Raw genomic sequence first — 25,820 nt, 5'->3', positions numbered from 1 at the left:
AAATGGTTGATTTATTGGATAAAATCAGTAAAAGTATACATAAAATAAGCAATTAAGCATTTTAAGAGTTCCTTCTCCCTTCATCAGGTTGAAATCCCTTCATCAGGTTGCAAGTGGATTTGTGGTTGGCTGAAGGATAGATATCAGAGGGTTGTTGTTAATGTATTCCGAGCAGAGACTGGTTACAAGTGTTGTGCCGCAAGGGTCTGTTCCAGGTCCTATTCTTTTTAATATGCTTTTAAGTGACATAGGAGAAGGAGGTAAGGTTTGTCTATTTGCTGATTACACAAAAGTGTCCAATAGGGTTGATATTCCTGGAGGTGTCAGTAATATGAAAAATGATTTAGCTTTACTAAATAAGTGGTCCAACCAATGGAATCTGTAGTTCAAAGTTTCCAAATGTAAAATAATGCACTTGGAGAGGAGAAATCCTCTGAGTATCGTGTTGGCAGCTCTATATTAGCAAGGACTTCAGAAGAGAAGGATTTAGGAGAAGTGATAACTTACAGCCTCAAAATGGATGAGAGACATTGTGATCCCGCTGTATAGAGCACTAGTGAGACCGTTTATCCCCATCGTTTATCCCCAGTGTTTAAGCCCATTATTCACATAGGGTGAATCTTTGAAAGACTGTTTAAACAAAGCGATGTGCGAATTTTTAGCGAACGACGATTTAAAAACATGTTCAATGATCAAAATGAACGATTTTTCACTCATCGCTTGATCGTTTGCCGTGTTTACACGGAACGATTATGGCTCAAATGCGATCATTATAGCGAAAATTCGAACGATAATCGTTCCGTGTAAACCCAGCATTACTGAGGGCAAGCAAACATGACATGATGATCAAAGAATGTTTAAGGGCAATATAAGGTTCAGGATGGAAGTGTTTAAAGATATCTTTCAGCACCTGGACCGAACCTTAGGTGCTGACATTGGGTAGTAGGTGGTAGTACACCAGTGAGAATGTTACCTTTGGCTATTTTTTCGGTGGAGGCAATGCTGTACAACATCAATTTTCTAACTGTAATGAAGAGTCAAAGAGGAGTCGCTGTGTAGCGTTTGTGCCATGCTCTTGCATACCTCACCACTTATCTTTGCTGCCCAGCATCTTTCCCAGTCTGCGCAGGTGCTACTGATGTCACAATCTTTGCGCCCTCTGCATTCATTGTCATTGTTGACATCAGTGGCACTTGTGCAGTCTGGGAAGATGGTGCAAACATGCAGGAGGCCAGGTAACACAGAATATTAATACAGAGGGAGAAGGAAGGAGGGGTGAGGCATGCCAGAACGTGGCACGAGTGCTATGCCTTTACTCCTCTTTGACTTTTCATTACATTAGGAGAATTGATATTGTGCAACATCGCTTTCACGAACAATATAGCCAACGGTAACCTGCTAACTACAGTACTACCACCTACTGCACACTGCCAGCACCTCAGGTCGGGTCCAGGTGCTGAGAGATCCCCTTTAAGAATAGACCATCAGTGTTTTGGTCCCTGAAAACACAAAAACTGTATCGTAGTGATAGATTCTCTTTCATACTTATAGTTATACTCCAGGAGCAAATACCACTGTTTATGAGATACACATGCTACCATGCAGAAGGAATTAAAATGCGCCTAACATTATGTGCTTTATTATTATCTATTTAAAATGGTTTAGGAAGCACTAAAATAAATAGAGCAAATGTATTTTATCAGGTAAGACACGAGGGAATGATAAGAAAACGATGGATCCACTAAGGCTTAAATTAAAGTAGGGAGGCAGGTTTAGAACAAATGCAATATATTATGTTTATATCATGAGCAAATTAAATAGGGGGCAATAATATTCCTGTTAAGCTAAAACATCATATTCCTAAATCTTCACCCTGTATTATAAACTGCTAATAAAAATTATCTGAGGAGAAACGATCTATCTATGGAATGTTCTTGGACTCAATCCAAAATTCACAGCGGTGATGAAATACAGAAAGCAATGTCTTATCATGATTATGTTTTTACATCTTACATTTTACGAGGCTCCTTAAACTTAAAATCATCTTTATTTTATTTTTATACATGTTGCAAGAATAAGGAACTCATCTTGCTAAGGTGAAAGTCACTTCAGAAGGAATTAATGCAAGTAAATCCCAGGGCTGGTAGAATACAGTCGGGTAGAATCTGGTACCCTGTGCCCACCTCTACCCCTTAGCCTCTGGCCACTACTATAAACCAACCCAATCTACCATTGCCACTATAAATATGTTCACATGAGCAACAGCACTATCTTATTAAAGCATTCTTAAATTTAATTGACCGTAGTAACCATTAAAATAAAGGGGTTTTCCAGGATTAGAAAAAATGTACCTCCACAAGATACATCAACAAGGAATCAATGAAAGCTTCCCCTGGTGCAAACCTTGAAAAAAAAGGTCAAAGGCCTGGGCAGTTCCAAACAGTGGGCAATGTTCTGGCAAAGGTGGGTGAACTCATCTCAAGAATATCAATGCATCAGTCAAAAAGCCAACATAGCATAGTTTTATTGCATTGCTTGACAGCACTATACAAGAGCCAAATAATCCCACACCATGACCACATATACTTTAGTGATCGGTATAACCAGTAGCCATGAAGGCCGTATAAGTGACTACATATACACCCAATGACTCAAAGATGACATGTTGTCTGATTGGAGTTGTTTACTTTCCCTTTTTTTTCCCCTTCTGACTCAGATGAATGTGAAGACATTTCCCAACTGTAAATCGTCTCTGCAGAATATAGTGCTCCCATTAGAGTACAATATGTCCTCACTAATAATAACCCATGCCACTGGCATTTGAATACTGGTGGCTGACGAAGTTGGATACAGCACTAAGGAGTCCTGGAAACCATGGATACAGCCATAAGCCATAGGTTGTGTCCATGGTTTCCAGGATTCCTTAAGGCTGCATCCAACTTTGTCAGCCAGAAATATTTAAATTCTGAGAGATTGCATTTAAGCATGCTCGAGTCGCGCTCATTTCTAGCCTTCATATAATGCCCCCACTTTTTCCCATATAGTAGTAATGCTCCCTGTCTCCATATAGTAATAATGTCCCCTACCCATTAACCCCTTCAAGACATAGCCCTTTGATGCACAAAAGTCCGGGTCAAATTAATGCAATGTTCCTCCCCGCCTTCTAAGAACCATATCGCTTTTATTTTTCCACCTACAGGGCTGGTTGGGGTGTCATTTTTTGCGCCATGATCTCTATTTTTTATTAATATCATACTGCTGTAACAGAAAAATTTTGATTGCTTTTTATTCATTTTTTATGATATATAATTTTTAAAAATCAGCAATACTGGTGTGTCCCCCCCCCCCCCCGTTTACGCCGTTCACACGCTGTGTGAACAATAATGTTATATTTTAATAGATCGGACAATTGCACGCTACGATATGTAATATGTTTATTATTTATTTATATTTATATTTTTATAATGGGCAAGGGAGTATTTTACACTTTTATTGGGAGGGGGTTTATAAGGTTTTTTTTAATACTTGTATAAAACTTTTTTATTACACTTTTTTTTCACTTTTAACACAGTAAAACATGCAATCATTAGATTGCATATACTGATCTATGCTATGCCATAGCATAGCACTGATCAGTGTTATTGGCAATCTATGTTTAGAGCCTGCCTGAGAGCAGACTCTATACATGGATCGCCCATCCGACAGGACGGAGGTAAGGAGCTTACCCCCACCGATCACTCAGTGACAGATGCTTGATCTGTTACCGAGCACCTTAAACCCCGTGATCGGTGTAGATCACGGCGTTGAAGGGGTAATGAGAGTCGGCTGTGGGATCGCAGCTGACTCTCATTACCTGCGGCCCTGGACTTTGATGTAAGCAGGATCGCTATGCTCCTGCTCACATTATTAACTCCGTCACAACAAGAACGTATATATACATTCCTACTGCACGGGGTATGTGCAGTAGGAACGTATATATACAGATTGCTGACTTGAAGGGGTTAATAATGCCCCCAATTAGTAATAATGTCCCTACTGTGCCCCATATAGTAATAATGCCCGTGCCAAACAGGAGTATCTATGCCCTAACTTTGCACCACCTCTCCATCCCTCCTCCCTACCCTCTTCATCATTAGGAATGCTCCAGGCAGATTGCCTCCTATTCCCCACCTGTGGCAGCCCGGCACATGGGCTGGATAGTTAAGGACCTGTGCAATGTTCAGCATGGAGAAAATGTTTTCAGTGGCATTCCTAATGCTGAAGAGGGTGGGGAGGAGGGACGGAGGGGTGGTGCAAAGTTAGGACACAGATACTCCCGTTTGGCACAGGGCTTCAAATTTTAAAGTATTTTTTTAGAATAATAACTGCATCACCTGCCGAACGAACCACAAGACAGATCTTGGATTAAAAACAGCTATCTGAAGGTACAAGTGGTTTGGGGGGGGGGGGGTCAGATTGTGGATACAGAGTCGCTTTAAAGCTTGGTTAACCCCTTTAACAGCTTTTGACTAAAAAATGTGGACCCTAGAAACATTTTGGAACATGAAGAGAAAGGAGGACCACGATCGGCGCTGCTCATGTGGACGGAATCTTTATTAAGAAAGCACAATACAACAGCTTGAGCAGTGGATCGTGGTCCTCCTTTTTCTCCATATGCCAAACTGATTCTGAACCAGAGGGAATCTCCAAGCCAGATTGTGACCTTGGCTGCAGCTCTTCATAACCCTACTCCTGCTGGGGTTTGTCCACTTAATACTTCTATCGATGTTGTGTTCCATGTACAACCCAATCAGGTAAACGGGTGTTTATTCTTCTCTCCTGTTTGGTTTCATCCTGTTTCTCTGCACTTAGCGCTCTCCTTCTTCTTTTCTACAATCCTAGAAATATGACAGTAACAGGGTATCGTATACATGTTATTTTCAGTCTTTGTAACAAGGATACAGTTTGCAACTAGAATTGAAAGACTTCTGCGCTTAATTATTTAAATGCACTGTGCAAAGTGGAAATGTTCCATCCCTACAGGGCATTTCTCTTAAATACTGTATGTGCAGCAAGTGTACTGGAGTAATTCCACTAAATGCAGGCTATTTCTTCTGGATGTTCTACAGATCCTTAAAAATCTGTTGATTAAAACCAATTAATTTCTCTAGATCCTTCTTGGCTCTTAACATTACATGTGTCTCATTTGTGCAGGGTAGTGTATATACAGAGGGCTACCGGTGACACATAGGGCTCCATACAATTTATTTTATGTACCAGTGAGGCATAGGGTCTCCATGCAATTTATGTATTTTATGTAATTTGCTGTTTTACCTAGAGAAAATGTTAGAAAAAAGGTGGAAGCTGTAGTGTGGGCTATTTGTGATTTTTTCTTGTTATTTAGTTTTGACGGGTTGGTATATTAGCCCAGGTTAGCCAAATACTAAAAGAGCTGATCTGCTAGATCTGAGCAGCTACCTAAGTGCTGTAAAGTGATCAGAAAAAAAGTAAGGTAAAAAAACACTTCTGTCTTGCCTCTGGAGAGTCCAGCTGTCTCTGACAGTCACCCTTCTGCAGCTGCACAATTTACTGTGCAGCTGCAGACTTTGCAAGGACATTTAAGAACATCATTCAGTCGTCCACAAGAGGTTAAAGAATCATTTTCTAATCTTGCAAAAATATGGATAATATTTTTCTTTTTTTTACAACTACTTGTGAGATATGTTAACATGGAATATGCATTTTTTTTAAGTCAACCTATTGACTTGCCTGGGCTAAAAACAATATCTTTATGGATCCATTGGAATATTCTGCACATTGAAAAAATAATACCCATATAAAATAATCGCCAAGGAAAAGCGAACAAAACCATTCAAATGTATTAACATCTAGAAATGAGCGAAGCAAATTCTCAGTGATTCGTTCAACAAATTTGCTAAATTTGCAACATGGCAGCTGCAATGGCGGCTACACATGTTAGCTTACAGTACTGTCCTTTGGCAAAAGCCCACTTTTACATGCGCCGACAGCGAGCAAGGAGAGGCGAGCAAGAGCTGGGGGGGTGCAGGGAGCTGTGGGAGGGCTGCCCGGCCGATCGTCAGATTGTTTGGGCAGCCCATAGGAGACAGTCTGCTGCACCGCTCCTATTACACGTAGCAATGGCAGCAAATCGTTGCCAGACTGATTGTTGGCATTTAAGCCTGTTAACAGACAACGATCAGCTGACATTGTGCGTGTCGGCTTATCGTTGTCTTCTATTACACAAAACTATTTTATTGGCCGATATCGCTTTGTGTAATAGGGCCTTTAGACAAGAATACAGGCACCCAGACACCTTTTTTCCATAAGGTGGCACCCTAAATGGTTGCCTAGACAGTCCTATTCCTTGTCTTGACACTGCTCAGCATTACTCTGTGCATGAGTGAAGACAAGAGTAATATAAGTGTAATGTAAAATTTTAGAATTCTAGTTGCCCACGTACATATGAAGTCTCAGTACACTTTTATCCTTTAGCTCACAGGTAATTATCCATTGTTATTCTGCTGCATCAGAAATTAGCATTGGGTGATTTCTGGCGATGTGATTTACCAGAATTATGCAAAACTGATAATAGTTCATAATGAACCTTGTAGTAAAACATTGGATAATCAGGGAAATAGTAGGTGTGATTAATTTGCCAGCATTCCAATCATAAATCCAATTACATTTTTCTATATGTTAATTCTGAGACCTATAATTTGCATATGCCCGATCCATCTCTACATCATCTTGACAATAACTTTATATCTCCACTCTGAGAGCTCTTTTACATGGGCCGATGTAGTGGCACAAATATTGGCTAAGGCTTTACGAACGATCACTGCATCCTGTTTACTTCTTAAAAGTTTCCTCCACGGTCTTTCCTCTTCTTTTTCTCTCATAGCCCCCCAGTGTGCTTGTTGGTGGTGACCACTCAATATTGCAGTGATTCTTACTGTCAATTGCTGCACATACACTGCCCTCAGGTACCAAAAACACACAGTTGTATGCAAGGCCAACCTTAGGGTCCTATAACACGGGCCAATAGCGGCCCGATCAATACTGTAAACTGGACCTATTACATAGCCTGATAATCATTTAGCAAGGGCTGTACAGACATTGGTAGTGATGTCTGTGCAGCCCTTGCCTTTAGTGTAAAATAATAAAAGATTAACTCACCTTACTACATTTCCCGTTCTCTGCAGCTCTGCCTTCTGTTCCAGTCTCTTCACTGACTGGCCATGTCCGCTCAGCCAATCACAGGCCGAGACAGGCCATGGCCAGTGATCAGCTGAGCAGCCGGCAGCCTGTCTTGGCCAGAGATTGACTGAGCGGCCCTGGCTTGTCAGTGCAAAGGCCAGAACAGAAGGCAGAGCTGCAGACAGCGGGGAAGATGGTAAAGGTGAGTTAATTTTTTATTATTTTATATTACAATCATTAGCCATCGGTAGCGCATCGCTCCGATGGTCGTTTCATCAGCTGATTGTTCTCTCTATTACACAGAACGATAATCGGGCCCAAACTGTTAAAGGGAAACATAAATACATACATATAAACATACATACATACCGAACCTATTGATATGTACCTGTTGCAGCTGAGGTGCTCATTCCAGCGCCGGCCTTCTTATTCTTCTATGTGCTGCCATTTAGGAGGTATTTCTTCATAATTTTGATAATTGTTTCAGTGCACTGGGGGGCGCTCCTTGGCCCCTCAGTGCACCGCTCTGCTTTCCCACTGGCTTGTACGTCCCCATCTCCTTTCTCCGAGGAGAGACGTGCCTACTTATCCATAGATGAATATGCATAAGTAGGTGTGAACGTATGAGCCAGTGGGCGGGCAGGATGGTGCAGTGGGGGGCTGTGGAATGCCCTAAGTGCACTAGAAGGACTAATTATCACATTTCTTTTGGAAGAAAGAAACTCCTAAGTGACGCCAGTGGCAAATAAAATAGGTTTACCACCATCAGAATAAGCAGCCCAGCCGTAACGGGTACATATAAGCAGATGTGTCATCACTCTGAAGGGTTAATCTAATAAATCTATGCAGATTCCTTAAAAAATATCTTTAAAATTAAAAGGGAATCTGTTGGATGGTTTCACAGTACCAGTTAGGGGTTACAAGCTCTTCTGCTTGTAAATCCAGCATTTAAGGATACAGAGGATAGATATCCTGCAAGGACAAATATCCGGGTTGTCTCTCTTATATGTACCTAGTGGAATACAGACCTTTAAACCATAAATGATACAGCCAATGTCCAAGTGCCTTCACAGCGGTCCATTAAGTATAGAGCACCTAGGGGACGAAAATACAGTCAATATACATGGGACAATCCGGGTTTAGTACTTAGAGTCGGCAGCCTTATCCCTTGTTGTAAAATCTGGTGCTATAAAGAACATATAATCCCACATATCATCCCATGTGGACTAGTGGTTGTGTAGTTCATGATGGCCAATAGATACTGGGTGAGCTCTATGGAGCACAATAATTTGTGCATAGTGATTAACCACCGTGGCAGTTGAACAGAGTTGTTGTTCATGGAGGAATTCATTAGATTACAGTATTGAACTGTCTAGAATTTTAATAGAAAATTCCGAATACAGACAGTATGAGAATATCCTGCTGGATGGTATTTTATACACTGCACATTGCTTACCAAGCACTTAATAGTAAGTAGATCCATGTTCTAATGTGCTGTAATTGTCATGCTCGTGCTCTCACTCAGCTTGTGTCTAATCCTTTATAAACTGTAATATGAATGGTGCATATGAATCAGACCACATTTACAGTGTAAGATTGCCATGTTCTGGGGAACCTGTTTCTGGCAATTGGTGTAAACAGTCATCATAGTATAGTGTATAAGGAGGATGTAGTTAAATCACATGGATGCAAATACCCATTTCTGTATCTAGCAGAGCAACCAGTGACTTCTTATATCCATATAAATACAGGAGGAGTGACTATTGCAGCCTGGAGCTGGGAACTTTCTGCCTGCAATGGAAAGGAGCTATCATTTTCTGAGGACTGGGTGCCACCCCTTATAACTCTTGCAATCTTTTTGCCTTGTATATAATTTGTGCAGGATACTTGCACGTATCATTTACTGAGATCACAAGAAGACAAACATTTGAAATAGGAACAACCAGGTTTTATCTTTCCACGTTTCTACATTAACCATTGACGATGAGGGAGATGTGCACCGGGCCCTTCACGAGGGCATTTGTTGGAGAACTTGTTGGTACTTTGATATTTGTCTTTTTTGGCCTGGGTTCTGCAATGAGTTGGCCATCAGCACTTCCAACGGTTCTGCAGATTGCCTTCACTTTTGGCCTAGGCATAGGGACTCTTGTTCAAACCTTCGGCCACATCAGTGGGGCCCATCTCAATCCAGCTGTGACGGTGGCTTTCTTGGTATCATCACAAATCTCGCTCTTCCGTGCAGTTTGCTATGTTTGCGCCCAGCTCTTGGGAGCCGTTATTGGAGCCGCTTTACTCTATCAGTTCACTCCTGAAGAAGTTCACGGTAGCTTTGGAGTCAATATGGTAAGTTTTTACGTTCACAATTCTTTTTTTATAGTTTAAGAGGGTGCTTATTGTATATTATCTAATTGTCAGTCATTCATTTATTATTCTCCTTCTGTAAGTGTCTGCTACTGTACATGTATTTTATTATCTAAGATATGTTCTATAATTGCACTTCATGTTCAGAATCCTCCCAGAAATGGCAATTTCTTGCCATGGCAATGGCATTGTGCCCTCCACGAAGTGCTTCTTAGATTACTCTCCTAGTCCCTGAACCTTTCAATGCTTGGATCAGTACACAGAAATAACGTATGTGCAGAATGATCTGCTACCAGACAAATTGAAGCTTTCCTGCAGGCATAACCAAAAGATCCTTTGCGGGTCTGAAACGCATTGCTTGCATAATGAGCCATTGAAACTAACATCATTACTGTGCAGTGTAAGACTGGGTACACACTGCGTTTTTGCTATCTGTTTAGCATATCCATTTTTAATTGGTCACTTTTAATGGACAGAAAAACACTATTTTTGTGTCCATAAAAAAAAACACGCATCTGTTTCGAACCGTTTTTTTTTTTTTATAATGGAAGTCAATGGAAAAATTTAGATCCAAACGGATGACACACAATTGCGTCCGTTTTTGCATTTGTTTTTTCCATGAAACGTATATGTTAAATGGATTGCAATAACGCAGTGTGAACCCAGCCTTAGTCTATACAAAAAGGAAATGTAACATTCAGGAAAGGTCTGGTTTTTCCAGTTGCACGTGGTTGTGCACATATACTATAATAAGAGGTGACATTTTAAACTTTATATATATGGGATGTCTTAAGAGCTGGTTAATTCTACTTTTTGTCTAAATATGATTATGTAAACAGATCTAATACACTAACCTATTAAAATACACTGATAGTTTGATCTCAGGGTGTAAATAGTCATGGATAGATATGTGCCAACCTTGAGCATGCTTGTGTTTGTCTGAACCCGAGAATGCAGCATTTGATTAACGGTGGCTGAAGAAGTTGGTTGCAGCTCTAGGGAGTCCTGGAAAACATTAATGGCTGTATCCATGTTTTCCAATCTGCCCTAGGGCTGCATCCAACTTTTCAGCCATCGCTAATCAAATGCTGCACGCTCTGGTGCAACCAGGGTATGCTTGAGGTTCGCTCGACTCTAGTAATAGAGGCTGGTCCATTTTAAATCATTGTAAAGATTTAATCCCCTTTGCAGCCACAGATGAGGATATGAGGATATGAATCAAAGATATCAGTAGGGTGTCCACAACTATAAGTACTAGTGAATCTGTTAATTCTTTGCTGCTACTTTGACAATGGGCTCTTCCCTAGAATGGTCTTGATTTCCACTACAAAGACAGTGGCGTGTGACGTGGACTAATCCATATCCTTATTTCAGCCTACATTTTCTTGTATTAGGGAATTACGGCCCTGTAATAGGGATTTGCCAGTTGTCAAAATATTGGTAATGTATGTTTTCAGATCAACTTCCAGCTGACTATGTAACAGAGCAATCTAAACATATATTTTCTTATATAAAATAGTGCGGAATTTCCATATTTACATGTAAACCTATGTTTTTAAGAACATGACAAATGTATGTTTAGCTTAGCTAATAAACTGAGCCTATATCCCTCCACCGATGTGTCTGGAGGTTGAATATAATGGGATTCTTTCATAAGTTAATGTCTGTGAAAATATTGTTAAACTAAGAAGGAATAATAAAACGCCCAGCTATAAAAGATGGAAAAGAAACATTGCCAGGAGCACAGTCTGATTATATCTCACAGTTTTGTAAGACGACACAATTAAATCTTATGCTGCTGCAGAGGATGAACGGCCATTGTTAAATGCTGAAATAAAATGGGACAGAAAGAACAAATATCCTAAGAAATTGTATTACAGAGATTCATTGACATTTATATCGGGTAACATTGGTTAGTACTTTGAAGTTAATGGAATGATGGATGTCCAATGCACACAGTGTATAAAATCATGGACGTCTGTGTGGACGTCAAAATAATGATCATGACTAGAGATGAGCGAACCGGGTTTGGGCTCAAGTCCACCTGAACCCGATCGTTCGGCATATTAGCTGAGGGTGCTGAACTTGGATAAAGCTCTAAGGTTGTCTGGAAAACATGGATACAGCCAATGACTATATCCATGTTTTCCACATAGTCTTAAGGCTTTATCCAACTTCAGCAGCCACCCGTAATCAAATGCTGAAAGTTTGGGTTTGGATGGACTCGAGCATGCTCTAGGTTCGCTCATCTCTAATCATGACAATTATTTTCAGACGTCTATTGGAAACACTGGACGTTATTTTTTAGTTTTTAACACACAGGGGGAGATTTATCAAACTGGTGTAGTAGAATTGTCTTAGTTGCCCCTAGCAACCAATCAGATTTCACTTTTCATTCCTCACAGATTCTTTGAAATATGAAAGGTGGAATCTGATTGGTTGCTAGGAACAAATAAGACTATTCTACTTTACACCAGTTAGATAAAACTCTGAGATCGCTAGGGGGTTCGGAGGTCAAACTCCCGATGCTCCCAATCGACAATCTTTTCAGTACAATATAAATATATATATATATAAACATATATATGTAGCACAGTTTATTATTATTTTTAGTTGTAAAATTGATAATAATTAGTAAATTAAGTAAATGGCTTTTCTCTTTATAAATTGTACTCACATATTCCAGTCAAGAACTGAACAATTTTTAGGAAATGATGTTTAGACAATCTCAAACTAGAGCACGCCCTATCTGTCCCCCATGGTGGTGATTTTCATTTTGCTGGACTGGAAGTATTTCCTGTCACTGCTTCGTTTAAAGGGAAGTGATCGTGTCCCTCATGGTGTGTAAATAGTTGTCGTACACAGTTCTCCGACACTGTGATTGGTAGTCTTTGGCATCTTCAAAATAACACTGTTTAATTCCTGTTGCCGGCACCCGTTCCTGGCGCACATTAAATAGGGATAGGGGCAGAGCTAAAGGGGCATATAGTCACGCTGCCTCCACCCTCCTCACACTTGATTGACACCCTGAACTTAAGATGACAGTCAACGGTAAGTGGTTGGAAGGAGGGCAGAGGAAGCATGACTCTGCCCCCATGCCTACTTATCAGGTGCCAAGAACGTGAATTATTTTGAAAATGCAGATGAACAGGGCTAAAAGGAATTAAAGCAATGGCAACTGAGCTGCAGTAACTCATCACAGCCACTACGCATTCAGTGGAGCCATCTGGTTCCTTTCCTATTCATTGTAAATACACAACAGCTAATTGTTGGCGATGCCGGGAGTCATCTCTGATCACCTTACCCCCAAGCTTCTAAAACCTTAAACAACTAGCTTCTTTTGCCAGATGAGGTTTAATCGGTAAGAGAGAATTACAGTACATATTACTTAGGGTTTATGTAAAGACATTGGTGTAATAAATGGTCCTGCTAAGTCCATCATAGCAAACTTCCACTTTTTTCTTTGTATATCCACTCTATTAATATAAGTTAGGGATCCCTCTTGGATAGATATTAGGTAAGAGAGCCCAGCATATAGAAGTTTATAGTATATACCGAAGACAGATACAAAATAACAGATACCTACAAAATGTTGTTTGATGTTTAGTATTTGTTGTTTGCTAAGAAAAGAATCAGAGCACGGTAGATGGCATTCTAGAAAAATTTCCAGAAGACAGGAAAATTGTGTCCTCGCTAATATATACAAAATATAAAATCATTTAGAACTGTATAGAGAACAAAGTTTTAGGCAAAGTAAAGTTTACACGTGGTGCTTTGTGAAGAATTATGCAGAGAGGTAGGACAGAATTTGATGGGTTATTGTTATCATTTTGCTCTTTTTCTATATGAAACTTGCGGCTAGTGGTATCACTGAATGCCATAAAAAGAGATATCACATTCAAGGAAACAAAGAAGAGGTATAGCTCAACTGTGCGGGGAAACTTCAGAAACATGAGGAGGATTTTCGTCAGCAAAGACTAAAAAAATCATAGCCCTTTCAAATCTACCAATCAAATAGATGAGGTAAGGAGAAAAATGATTAGTCTGCCCCAAAACAACACAATTAATTTTGCAAACACCACTACACTGCAGTAAAGTGACCAGTTAAGCCTATAAAAACACAAAAAAACTCAGTGATGAATTCCCCCAATAAAAACGCCATACATCAAACTTAAATACTAAAAAGAAAGCTTAGATCAATCTCCTCCTTGTTCTGTGTTGAGGGTGCGGGCAGTACACAAAGTCACAACGGTTGGCACACAGTTGCCAATTTATATCAACAACCAATTATTTAAATGAACGCACAGTCTGCTCCCAGCAATAATGAATAAACATGTCATTAACTTATAGGTTATGTTTACACATAGTAAAAAAAAAAAAAAGTATCAAAGTACATTCATAATTTTAAGTGAAAATTAAACAATGCGTAAACAGGTGATTTCCCCCCCCCCCCCCCCCAAAAAAAAACCCAGGTCATAAATAATGTGCATGTTAATTATATAGATGGCTGTAATCAATTACGGCCATTATTCTATACTATGCTATTGCATTGAAAATACATACATACATTGAAATTACCTTAAAGGGGTATTCCAAGAAAAATTAACTTGTCCCTTATTCACAGTATAGGGGACAAGTAAGAGATCACAGCATGGTCTGACCTCTGAACCCCCCCGGCGATCTCCGTATCACCCCCTTTGTGTTATGAATAGAGCCACGGGTACGGCACATGACCTGCGGCTTTATTCATTCTTATGGAGGTGCCGGAGAGCGACGAATAAGCACTCTACTAGCTTACTTGGCTCCTCCATAGGAATGAGTAGAGCCGCAAGTGACTTGCCGTACCTGCAGTTCTATTCTTAACACAGAAGCCGGGAGGTGATACCGAGATCGCTAGGGGGTTTGGAGGTTAAACTCCTGCCGCATTCTATTGGATTTCAAAGATAGCTTAAAGGAACACACACACACAAACTGGTACCTAGTGAAGGCCTGGATTGGGCAGTGCATGACACTAGGATTCTATCTTTTGTGTCCACTATAACCTAAATTGTGGTCTGCCTAATTATCCTTGCATTAGGTATAACTAAGTGCACAGTTTTTTGTGTTTGTTTTTTGCTGGAGTTGTTGTTTAAGTTTCTTTTGTGCTTTGTTTTCATGGACTACACCAAAGTCATATATATTCCTGTGACTCAAATTGAAATACTCCCTGTCCTCTAGTCGTGACTTCAGCTTATTATCATTGGTCATCTTACTTTTTCGATGTAAATTATAATTGGGATATGTCACAAAATTAGGCTTTAATGATGGATGACACTTTTGTACTTGTAGGTATGCCAAAAAGAATTTAAAGATCCTAACCACTGCCAATGTTCAGCTTTAATTGACATATTTCTCCACCACTTCCTGATTTTAAGGTGATATTCCAGGTTTGCATCATGACCTTATTCATGGCTGTTTCCATGTCACATGTAGCTTCATAATTATAGATCCTAATGGGCTGAAGTCTAGTTTTCAATTACATCTTTGACTTAGTTTATTGCAGCAACTCCCCTTGATGATCACTTACATGATAATTGGTTGCAGTTGAGCTAGCAATTACCCTTGGAATGGTACTGTTAAATTTATTTCAATACATTGACATTGATTGACATATCAAGGAAAAATACTAAGCTTAAATGAGCCCGTGTGCTTGTAGTGCTGCATTACTAGGGGGGGATCTGCTGCATTCCCTATAGAGAGACCAGTGGCGAAATTTGGTGGGGGCAAAGGGGGCGGTCGCCCCCGGGCCCACTCAGGCAGGGGCCCACTGAGGTCTCAGACTGTTAATGCTGTCTGCAAAAGCTATTGCTTTTGCAGACAGCCTTAACACATGTCTGTAGTGGCCGGGGCCCCCAAGAAGGCAACAGCACCTGACAATAGCGGGCCCCCTGCTCCTGAGGGGCCCGCTCAGCTGTCGGATGCAGAGCCCGGCCAGGGCTGGATCTTCTCCCTGCATCTTCCTGCTTCTTCCTCACACGCTGCTGCTGGCCCCTCCCCCTCACTGTCCGACAGAGCTGGTATGAGGGGGAGGGGAGCTGGAGGGATCCTCACCGTCTATGGCTGCCAGGGAGAGACTGAAGACGTCCAGCAGCAGCTCTGACAGGGAGTGAGGCTGCCGAGTGCTAGAAGATGTCAGGTACTGAGTGAGGACTGTGAGAGGAGTGACAACACACAGACAGACAGACAGACAGAACCACATACCCACCCCACTGACCAAATGATCAGGAGGAGATATATTATATATATATATATATATATATATATATATATACACACACAGTATATGTCTCCTGCTACTCACTTGGTCACTGCTGTTTATATACGGTATGTGTATATATATATATATATATATATATATATATATATATATGACCAAGTGAGCAGCAGGATATATAAGTGATAAGTGACCGGCAGGATATATATACATATATATATATATATATATATATATATATATATATATATATACAGCTCTGACTTGCAACAGCTGGAGGGACTGAGTGTGACATCCTTGCTGTAGTCAGTGTGTAATGGAGGTCACCCAGCTTTCCCAGTGTCCTGTAGTCAGCATAATGGAGGTCACCCAGCTTTCCCAGTGTCCTGTAGTCAGCATAATGGAGGTCACCCAGCTTTCCCAGTGTCCTGTAGTCAGCATAATGGAGGTCACCAAGCTTTCCCAGTATCCTGTCGTCAGTGTCATGGAGGCCACCCAGCTTTCTCAGCATCCTGTATGTCAGTGTGTAATGGAGGTCACCCAGCTTTCCAGCATCTTGTACTTAGTATGATGGAGGTCACCCAGCTTTCCCATCATTTTATAATGGAAGTCACACAGCTTTCCCAGTATCCTGTAGTCAGTATGATGGAGGTCACCCAGCTTTTCCAGCAATAGTACTCAGTATGATGGAGACTGCACAAGGGTCTGTACTAGGGATGGTCCGAACCCGCTGAGGTTCGGGTTCGGCTGAACCCGAACGCTCGGCATCGGATTCCCGCTGTCTGCCCGCTCCGTGCAGCAGGAGGACCGCCTGGAAAACTGGGATACAGCCTATGGCTATGGCTGTATCCCAGTTTTCCAGGTGTTCCTCCCGCTGGATCCGCCCGCTGCACGGAGCGGGAAGACATCGGTAATCATTGCGGATGGTTCGGGTTCGTACGAACTCTGTTCGGACCATCTGTAGTCTGTACTAAACAGAGGAGGAGAGGAGTGTACTACACACGGGGGCATTACTATAGAGAAGACTACACCCCAGAGAGGGGGGGCAATACCACAGAGAGGCCTATACTACACAGAGGCTGCATAGAGGGGGCTACACTACAGGGGAGTTTGTATAGAGATGAGGATAATGCTGGAGCGAGGAGCCTAAAATGTCTCTCTAGCAGATCCTGTGGAGACAAGTCATGGTCGGAAAAGTCTTCATGATGGCCGGGGCCAGATGGAGACCAAAGGAAAAGTGAACAACCTTAAATATAAAAAAAAAAAAAAAATCGCAATCCATGCAGAGAAGCCGCCTTCTGTGAGTGACTGAATGATGTTTTTGTATTTGGTAGAACACCGCTCTATGCCGTAATTAACACACTGCTTCTTCCAAGTAACCCCAATCTTCATGAAAGCCCCCCTTCCTTCCCCAGTGCTGAACTGAGTAAGGTCCGGGGGCCAAAGGCCCCCCACATCGACTCTGATCGCTAGCCTTCCTCCTCATGCAGCACCCACACTCTCTCAGAGGCCAGGCTAACTTGTGTCCCTTTTTTAGAGCTCTTACCATGGTGAACGCTCTCCCTCCCTCTACTGCTTAGCCCTTACCACATTTTCACAAGCGCCCCCAACACATTTGACCCCCTTGCTATACCTGCTCCATCATGTAGTTGCAAATGCAGGTATCTATACACCTTATGCTAAAGTAAGTTAAAGGGGTACTCCAGCAATTTTTATTTTTTAAAATTAACTGGTTTCAGAAACTTATATAGATTTGTAAATTACCTCTGTTTCAAAATCTCAAGTCTTCCAGTACTTATCAGATAGATAGATAGATAGATAGATAGATGATAGATAGATAGATAGATAGATAGATAGATAGATAGATAGATGATTGATAGATAGATAGATAGATAGATAGATAGATAGGAGATAGATAGATAGATAGATAGATAGATAGGAGATAGATAGATAGATAGATAGATAGATAGATAGATAGATAGATAGATAGATAGGAGATAGATAGGAGATAGATAGATAGATAGATAGATAGGAGATAGATAGGAGATAGATAGATAGATAGGAGATAGATAGATAGGAGATAGATAGATAGGAGATAGATAGATAGATAGATAGATAGATAGATAGGAGATAGATAGATAGATAGATAGATAGATAGATAGATAGATAGGAGATAGATAGGAGATAGATAGGAGATAGATAGATAGGAGATAGATAGATAGATAGATAGATAGATAGATAGATAGATAGATAGATAGGAGATAGATAGATAGATAGATAGATAGGAGATAGATAGATAGATAGATAGATAGGAGATAGATAGATAGATAGATAGATAGATAGGAGATAGATAGATAGGAGATAGATAGATAGGAGATAGATAGATAGATAGATAGATAGATAGGAGATAGATAGATAGATAGGAGATAGATAGATAGGAGATAGATAGGAGATAGATAGATAGATAGATAGATAGATAGATAGATAGATAGATAGATAGATAGATAGGAGATAGATAGATAGATAGATAGATAGATAGATAGATAGATAGATAGATAGATAGCAAAAGTAATCCAACAGCACTCCGGAGTAGTGAAGAAAAAAACGTGTTTTTTTATTCCATTTTCAAAGATGCAGCACAGCAAACAATAGCAAACCGGTCTTCAATATACAACGTGAATGTCAGCAGCACTGCTTGAGCTTGGTTAGGTGGGTGCCAGCTGGAGAATCCAGACCACGGATTGGGAAAATAGCAAAAGTAATCCAACAGCACTCCGGAGTAGTGAAGAAAAAAAAAAAAAGATAGATAGATAGATAGATAGATAGATAGGAGATAGATAGATAGGAGATAGATAGGAGATAGATAGGAGATAGATATATAGATAGGAGATAGGAGATAGATAGATAGGAGATAGATAGATAGGAGATAGATAGATAGGAGATAGATAGATAGGAGATAGATAGATAGATAGATAGATAGATAGATAGAAGATAGATAGATAGATAGGAGATAGATAGATAGGAGATAGATAGATAGATAGATAGATAGATAGATAGATAGATAGATAGATAGATAGATAGATAGATAGGAGATAGATAGGAGATAGGAGATAGATAGATAGGAGATAGATAGATAGGATAGAAGTGGATATCTAGCAGCTCATCATATATCTTTGATTGTACATACATGTATAATCACAACCAACTCACCCCTTTTAATGTCTAAAAGCATATTACCTATACCACTATTATTTTTAGGCAAAGATAATCTGGTTAAAAGGGTTCTCTAGAATTAAAAGAAAAACAGCATATTTGTTTTCTTCCAAAAACAGCGCCACCCCTGCTCTTAGGTTGTGTGCGGTATCACAACTTGGCTCCATACACTTTAGTCGAATACCACACACAAACTGAGGACAAGAGTGGTGCTGTCTGTGGAAGAAGGCAGCTATATTTTTCTAATCTTAAAGGGGTTGTCCAGCGATAAAAAATTATTCACAGAATAACACACATTACAAAGTTATACAACTTTGTAATGTATGTTATGTCTGTGAATGGCCCCCTTCCCCGTGTCCCACCACCCGCACCCGTGTACCCGGAAGTGTGGTGCGCTATACATTACCTGTCACGTGCCGCCCACGGTCTCCGATCCTCAGCAGTGACGTCTTCTTCGGGAGGCCAGCGGATCTTCCCGAGTGCCGGCCGCCCTCTGCCGCGTCATCAGCCGCTCAGCCGCGATTGGCTGAGCACAGTTATGCTCAGCCAATCGCGGCTGAGCTTCGGATGACGCTGCAGAGGGCGGCCGGCACTCGGGAAGATCCGCTGGCCTCCCGAAGAAGACGTCACTGCTGAGGATCGGAGACCGTGGACGACACGAGATGCGGTGAGTATAATGCACCACACTTCCGGGTCTAGCGTGGGTGGGGGGAAACACGGGGAAGGGGGCCATTCACAGACATAACATACATTACAAAGTTGTATAACTTTGTAATGTGTGTTATTCTGTGAATAATTTTTTATCGCCGGACAACCCCTTTAAGCCCTTTTACTTTTTTTGTGGTTCTATATTTCAGATGTAGAAACCTCTTACACTGCTCTTTATCCTTATTCACTATAAGAAATGTAGAAGAATATTCCCTATATTATTCAGAAATCCGTGTCACCTGCTGAGATTTCCTATGGGTAACAATGGTTGGGGGCCCACTTAGACTCACTCGCCCCCCCTAGGCTGAACCCCTAGCTACGCCCCTGAGAGAGACGTATAAACCTGAGTAAAAGAGACCCAACAAGTTTTCTGTTAGTTGTAAGGGTAGTTGCAATGAAAATATGCAGCCTCCTTACCTCACTCCTGTCTGGAAACAGAAATAAAGTTGTAGAAGAACAAAGGTACCTAATTTAAGAGGAACTAGGATTGAGAGCGCCTTGCAAGAAGAGCTCACAATTGTGACTTGGTTTAAGAGCATTGCTTTGGTGTAAGAGCTCCCTGGGTGGGAGGGGGAGTGGGGGAGGAGCATGGTCTTTATAGCGTAGTCCATAGCAATGTATTTTGACCCAGGATGTCTCCCTCATCTTCCAAATCATAGCAGATCAACTTCAGGCTGGTGCTTGCATCAGGGGACAGGACTGTGGAGGTAATCTCTTCATAGCTGAAACCCCTCTCTACCCGGACAGAGAGTGCTGTTATACTGTGCCCACATCTGCCCTGCTCATTCCTTCATGCTTCCTGCAGTCTCTGTCAGTCCTTGTGTTCTCTCCCCATTCTCTCCATCCCTGCTATAATCTGCCTGCACTTACACTCAGCTATACACACTGCTGGTATGGAGTGCCTGCACTTACACTCAGCCATTCACACTGCTGTATAGAAAATTTCTATTACTGTCCTCCTGCACAGCTTTGTGATTATCACTTCCTTATTGGTCCATGCTGAACACGTCCCCCTTTCTCATTGCTGTCATGTGACCACACAGACCTCTGACAGCAGCCCTGCTTCTCTATTCTAGTCTGTTTATGCATTATGGAGATCTGCAGCTCCATCCTGTATCTACAAACTGCTGCTGTTTTTTTCAGGTTTATGCACTTTTTACACATTATATTCCACATACACCTTATTTGTTTCTAAATGTTTGTTTCATTTGTTTTACATGTTATGCAGAATAAAAAAAAATATATTTTTGTTGTGTGGAACTAATTGTCTGCAATTCAATAATTTCATTGGGAAAATTTGCTTCGGTTTAAGAGTGATTTGGATTACAAGCATGTTCCCAGAACGAATTATGCTTGTAATCCAAGGCACCACTTTATTCTAGGTAAAGTATTTCTCTTACTAACTTGCCTGCTAGGCAGCCTGGTGGGTCTTCATTTGCAGATGGTCTTAGTAGAATGGGTCACCTGTGAACAGGTGGGGTAATACAGCTCATAAATCACAGACATGAGGGGTTTATAAAGATGCTCCATGTCACAAAGGTGGGCTTTAACAGGTCTGCTGTGGTATATAATAAGGAAGTGTATGTGAGTATAAGATGCAGGTAGACAACACAAGCTTAACTGAAACAACAATCTCTCCTTATTTGTTGTTGTTGTTATTATTATTATTATTATTATTATTATTATTATTTATTTATTTATTTATAAAGCGCCCTTAATTTCAGAGTGCTATACAATAGATAGGGGTAACAAGCAGGAACAGTACAAGATCAGGACTCACTACATGAAGGCAAAAGACAGGCTGGTACATTGGGGAAGAGGACCCTGCCTGCAAGGGCTCACAATCTATAAGGTACAGGGAAAGAAATTGGAGGTAAAGTGCAGCCAGTCAAGTGTGATGAAGAATTATTATAGGTTGTAGCCTAGTTTAAAGAGATAGGTTTTCAGGTTACTTTTGAAGGACTTGATGGTGGATGAGAGTCCGATGTGTCGGGGTAGTAAGTTCCAGAGTATGAGGGAGGCTTGGGCAAAGTCTTGGAGGCAGTTGTGCGAGGTGCGAACAAGGAGGGAGCACAAAGGGAGGTGACTGAAGGATCGAAGGTTGCGTGAGGGACGGTAGCGGGATATCAGGTCAGAGATGTACGGAGGGGACAGGTTGTGGATGGCCTTGTACGTCATGGTCAACAATTTAAAGTGAATACGTTGGGTAATGGGGAGCCAGTGGAGGGATTGGCTGAGGGGAGAGGCAGAGGCAAAGCTAGGGGAAAGGTTGATTAGTCGGGCAGCAGAGTTAAGGATAGACTGGAGGGGATCAAGGGAGTTAGCTGGAAGGCCAGAGAGGAGGATGTTACAGTAGTCCAAGTGGGAGATAATGAAAGCATGGACCAGCAGTTTGGTGGAGTCAGGGGTGAGAAAAGAGCGGATTCTGGAAATGTTTTTAAAGGTGAAAGTGGCAGGAGGTGGTCAGGGCCTGAATATGTGGTTTAAAGGACAGGGCTGAGTCAAAGGTGACCCCGAGGCAGCGGACTTGGGGGACAGGAGACAGAGTGCAGCCATTGATAGTGATTGACAGATTAGAAAGCGGGGTGGAGCGAGATGGGGGAAAGATGATAAGTTCTGTTTTGTCCATGTTGAGTTTTAGAAAGCGGGAAGAGAAGAAGGAAGATATGGCCGATAGACACTCTGGAATCCTGGATAGCAAAGAGGTGGCATCCGGACCAGAGAGGTAGATCTGAGTGTCATCGGCATAGAGATGGTACCTGAAGCCGTGGGATTCTATGATATGTCCCAGGCCAGAAGTATAGATGGAGAAGAGAAGAGGCCCGAGTACAGAGCCTTGGGGAACACCAACAGTAAGGGGACGAGGAGAGGAGGTGGTGTGGGAGTGGGAGAGACTAAAAGTGCGGTTGGAGAGGTAAGAGGAGATCCAGGAAAGGGCTGAGCAAGTGACGCCAAGGGATGAGAGAATTTGTAAGAGGAGAGAATGGTCAACTGTGTCAAAGATAGGTCAAGGAGAAGGAGCACAGAATATTGGCGTGAGGTTTTGGCAGTTAGCAAGTCATTAGCCATTAGCAGAGAAGAGAGTTGAAGGTGTTAAACAGTTGCCTAGGGTTGAGAGATAAGGAAAATATGAGTGAAGAAAAGTGCAAATGAGGGGGGGCAAATGAGGAGATTAGAGAAGAGAATATTAGGAGGTTGTGGTCAGAGATGTGGAGAGGTGTGCTGGTGAGGTCAGATATGGGGGAGAGACGGGAAAAGATAAGGTCCAGTGCGTGACCCTTTTTGTGAGTGGCCATAGATGACCAATGTGTAAGGCCAAAGGAGGAGGCTAGGGATAGGAGTTTAGAGGTGGCTTATTTGGTTGTGTCAATGGGGATGTTGAAGTCGGCCGTGATGATGGTGGGAATATCCGTTGAGAGGAAATGCAATAGCCAAGTGTTGAATTGGTCAAGGAAGGTGGTTGCGGAGCCTGATGGTCGGTAGATGACAGCTACTTGGAGGTTAGAGGGGGAATAGATACGGATAGAGTGTACTTCAAAGGAGGTGAGGGGGAGGGCAGGGAGAGCAAGGGTTGGGGTAAAGGAGCAGTTGTCCATTAGCAGCAGGCCAACCCCGCAGATCAGAGGGAAAAAGAGCTGGAGAGATAAAAAGGTTGTTACTTGGTGTGGGAAGTGGAGGGTTAAAGCAGAGTTTGAGGATAATGGAAGCAAAGGTAAAAGCCCAAATAAACATTGTGAGCTAGGAGAGGGATCAAAGATGAGAATATGGCAGAGTGTTACCTTTGGTTCACTTCTGGTTTCAATTCTGGTATTAATTTTGCTTTTCACACTTAGGCTGGGTTCACACTAAGTATATTTCAGTCAGTATTGTGGTCCTCATATTGCAACCAAAACCAGGAGTGGATTAAAAACACAGAAAGGCTCTGTCCACACAATGTTGAAATTGAGTGGATGGCTGCCAATATAACAGCCGTTCTTTTAAAATAACAGCAAATATTTGATATTAAATGGCGGCCATCCACTCAATTTCAACATTGTGTGAACAGAGCCTTTCTGTGTTTTCAATCCACTCCTGGTTTTGGTTGCAATATAAGGACCACAATACTGACTGAAATATACGTAGTGTGAACCCAGCCTTAATGAAAAAATCATATTAGATTATTTCCACAAATAATCCAGAAGAAAATAAAATTCACTATTTTATAGGTTAGAGCTATGTTAACCCTGAGGTTAGCTTGTGAAATATGCCATAATCTCTGGTTCTCTTTGCTTAGCCATAAGGTAGCGGTTAAAGGGGTTATCCAATTAGGTAAAATATACGTTGAATCATCCCCCCTCCTTGAGACTAACAATTCATTCTATCAGGGGCGTAGCTAATGTCTCCTGGGCCCTGGTGCGAGAGGCCAACTTGCCCCCCCCCCCCTCCTTTTACGACCAAGTAATGCTATTGGTGTGTGTGTATATATATATATATATATATATTATATATATATATATATATATATATATATTATATATATATATATATATATACACACACACCAAGACAGATATTACCAATAACACCAGCATATTGGAAGAGAAAGTATTATCACTGTACATATTACCGCCATACTGTTAGCGACCAAATCCTGTATACTGAGACCAATATTACCAGTATATAGGAAGGAAACATTACTGCCACACCACAACCACTACCATCAGCACCATATTGTTACTGACCAAATCCAGTACACTAAATCACCATATCCAGTCATATAGAGGTGGCCCCAGCTCTACACAGGCTCTATACACCATATACATTACAGTGCAGTTATATCAGGTGACTCACAGGAGACGTCTTCTCTGATCGGAGTTCTTTTCTTTTCATCTTCTCCATCCGTCCTGGGCCGTTATGAGAACTTCTCTGAGCCACGAAACCACAGAATCTGCCAGACAGACATATTAGTCTCTTCACACTGGCACCATCCTCATCTCTCTACAAACTGCACTTCTGTATTGGCCTCTTTACACCCTCATTTAGTGGGTAGCCCTGACTCTATGTGACCCCCTAATAATATATGCCCCCCTCTGTGTATTCCCTCTCCCCCTATGTTGCCCCCCTAAATAGATGGCCCCTCTCCCCCCATGTTGCCCTCCTTATAGATGGCCCCCTCTCCCCCCACCCTCCCTTATAGATGGCCCCCTCTCCCCCCATGTTGCCCTCCCTTATATATGGCCTCCTCTCCCCCCTCCATATAGATGGCCCCCTCTACCACCTCCCTTATAGATGGCCTCCTCTCCCCCTCCTTATAGATGGCCCCCTCTACCCCCTCCCTTATAGATGGCCTCCTCTCCCCCTCCTTATAGATGGCCTCCTATACCCCCTCCCTTATAGATGGCCCCCTCTCTCCTCACCCTCCCTTATGGATGGTCCCCTCTCCCCCCACCCTCCCTTATAGATGGCCCCCTCTTCCCCCCCTCCCTTATAGATGGTCCCCTTTCCCCCTCCCTTATAGATGGTCCCTCTCCCCCCCCCCCTCATAGATGGCCCCCTCTTTCCCCCCACCCTCATAGATGGTCCCTCTTCCCCCCCTCATAGATGCCCCCCCCCCCCCTCATAGATGGCCCCCTCTTCCCCCCTTCCTCATAGATGGCCCCCTCTTTCCCCCATCCTCATAGATGCCCCCCTCTTTCCCCCCACCCTCATAGATGGCCCCCTCTTTCCCCCCACCCTCATAGATGCCCCCCTCTTTCCCCCCACCCTCAAAGATGGCCCCCTCTTTCCCCCACCCTCATAGATGGTCCCCTCTTTCCCTCCACCCTCATAGATGCGGCCCTCCTTCCCCCACCCTCATAGATGCCCCCCTCTCCCCCCCCACCCTCATAGATGAGGGGAGGGGGGGGATGGATGGATGGAGTGAAAAGCTCCAGGAAGGTGGGATGATTAAATGTTTATTTTATCTAACCAGATAACCCCTTTAAGGTTTAAACATACATGCAATTTTACAGATTGGCCTTCAGTGGAATACTTATAGCACCTCAACTTGTCTACAGTTTCCACCTACAGGGTGTGGACTGGTTATTGTAGCTTCCCTAGCCGCTCTTAC

The 25,820-nt window shown here is 42.1% G+C and overlaps 1 protein-coding gene across 1 annotated transcript in view; it reads left to right on the top strand.

Moving 5' to 3' along the window:
• Positions 1–8,942: 8,942 nt before the first annotated feature.
• Positions 8,943–25,820, top strand: part of LOC138792570 (aquaporin-2-like) — a 32,796-nt gene continuing 15,918 nt past the window's right edge. Inside the window, exon 1 of the mRNA XM_069970165.1 lies at positions 8,943–9,540. Within this exon, the coding sequence (XP_069826266.1) occupies positions 9,181–9,540 (360 nt within the window). The 5' untranslated portion in view covers positions 8,943–9,180. The remainder of the gene's footprint in view (positions 9,541–25,820) is intronic.

This window comes from Dendropsophus ebraccatus, chromosome 5 (assembly GCF_027789765.1).
Source record: "Dendropsophus ebraccatus isolate aDenEbr1 chromosome 5, aDenEbr1.pat, whole genome shotgun sequence".
Taxonomy (NCBI): domain Eukaryota; kingdom Metazoa; phylum Chordata; class Amphibia; order Anura; family Hylidae; genus Dendropsophus; species Dendropsophus ebraccatus.
Note: the sequence above shows the minus strand (reverse complement) of the source record. Positions and strands in the feature narration are given on the sequence as shown.